This window comes from Arvicola amphibius, unplaced genomic scaffold, assembly GCF_903992535.2.
Source record: "Arvicola amphibius unplaced genomic scaffold, mArvAmp1.2, whole genome shotgun sequence".
Taxonomy (NCBI): domain Eukaryota; kingdom Metazoa; phylum Chordata; class Mammalia; order Rodentia; family Cricetidae; genus Arvicola; species Arvicola amphibius.
Window position 1 is genome coordinate 98736 of NW_024582320.1, and position 1605 is coordinate 100340.

Sequence of the window (1605 nt, forward strand, 5' to 3'; positions counted from 1 at the left end):
AAGGAAAAAGGTAAAGAAGATAAAGAAGAAGAGAAAGAACGTAATGTAGAAGGTAATTAAGGTAAAAAAGAAGGTAAAGAAGTTAAAGAACAGGTCAAAAAGTTAAAGATGTCAGAGAAGGTAAAAAAGAAAGGAAAGAATGTAAAGAAGAAGGTAAGAAATGTAAAGAAGTCAAAGAAGGTAAAGAAGAAGGTAAAGAAGGTAAAGATAAATGTAAAAAAGGTAAAGAAGAAAGTAAAGAAAGTAAAGAAGGTGAAGAAGGCAAAGAAGTTAAAGAAGAATATAAAAAACAGAAAAGATGAAGGTAAAGAACGTAAAGAAGAAGTCAAAGAAGGTAAAAAAGGAGATAATGAAGGTATAGAAGAAGTCAAGGAAGATAAAGAAGAAGGTAAAGAAGGTAAACAAGAAGTGAAAGAAGATAAAGAAAGAAAAGAAGGTAATGATGAATATAAAGAACGTAAAAAAATCTTGGGGTCTCTTGCTGCAGCAAGGCGAGTGGGAGCACCTGGAGCGAGAGCTCGGAACGAGACTCCACGGGTTGTAAGAAAATGGCAGACAAGCCAGACATTGGGGAAATCGCCAGCTTCGATAACGCCAAGCTGAAGAAGACCGAGACGCAGGAGAAGAACACCCTGCCGACCAAAGAGACCATTGAACAGGAAAAGAGGAGTGAAATTTCCTAAAAGCCCAGACTGGAGGATTACCCCACCCCACCCCACCCCACCCCACCCCGTCATCTCCGAGACCCCCTCGTGATGTGGAGGAAGAGCCACCTGCAAGATGGACGCGAGCCACAAGCTGCACTGTGAACCCAGGCACTCCGCGCCGATGCCACCGGCCCGTAGGTCTCTGAAGGGGGACCCCCCACTAATCTGCCAAATTTCACCGGTTTGCCCTGGGATATTATAGAAAATTATTTGTATGATTGATGAAAATAAAACACACCTCATGGCAAAAAAAAAATCTTGGAAAAACAGTTTAAAGGCACATAGTTGAACAAGGAACTCATTGAGGTCAGAGACCAGGAACAATGAATAGCATTCCAGCTATTGCTGCTAGGATGGGTTGGTGATCAAAAGTGGTGATTAATTCCTTGCATCCATTTCTGTCCTCATCCTCCTGATACAAAAATAAAAAACTAAAAACAAAAAAAAGAAGTCAACGAAGGTAAAGAAGAAGGTATAAAACGTACAGAAGAAGGTAAAGAATGTAAAAAAGAAGGTAAAGTAGGTATAGAAGAAGGTAAAGAAAAACGTAAAGAAGGTAAAGAAGAAAAAGAGGGTAAAGAACAAGTCAAAGAAAGTATAGAAGGAAAAGAAGAAGTCAATGAAGGTAAAGATGAAGGTAAAGAAGGGAAAGAAGAAGTTAAAGAAGGTATAGAAGAAGTCAAAGAAGGTAAAGAAGAAAATAAATAAGGAAAAGAAGAAGGTAAAGAAGTTAAAGAAGAAATAAAAGAAAGTAATGTAGAAAGTAAAGAAAGTAAAAAGAAGGTAAAGAAGGTAAAGAACAGGTAAGAAGGTAAAGAAGTCAAAGAAGTTAAAGAAGAAGGGAAAGAAGGTTAAGAAGAATGTTAAAAAGGTAAAGAAAGTAAAGAAGAAGGTAAAG

At 37.8% G+C, this 1605-nt stretch overlaps 1 protein-coding gene across 1 annotated transcript; it reads left to right on the forward strand.

Annotated features, from left to right (window-relative positions):
- The first annotated feature begins 537 nt into the window (after positions 1 to 537).
- On the forward strand, positions 538 to 715 carry LOC119805854 (thymosin beta-10-like). Its single transcript, XM_038317633.1, has one exon. It carries the CDS (start codon positions 549 to 551, stop codon positions 681 to 683), a length of 135 nt encoding a protein of 44 aa, XP_038173561.1. The 5' UTR covers positions 538 to 548; the 3' UTR covers positions 684 to 715.
- Positions 716 to 1605: the final 890 nt, after the last annotated feature.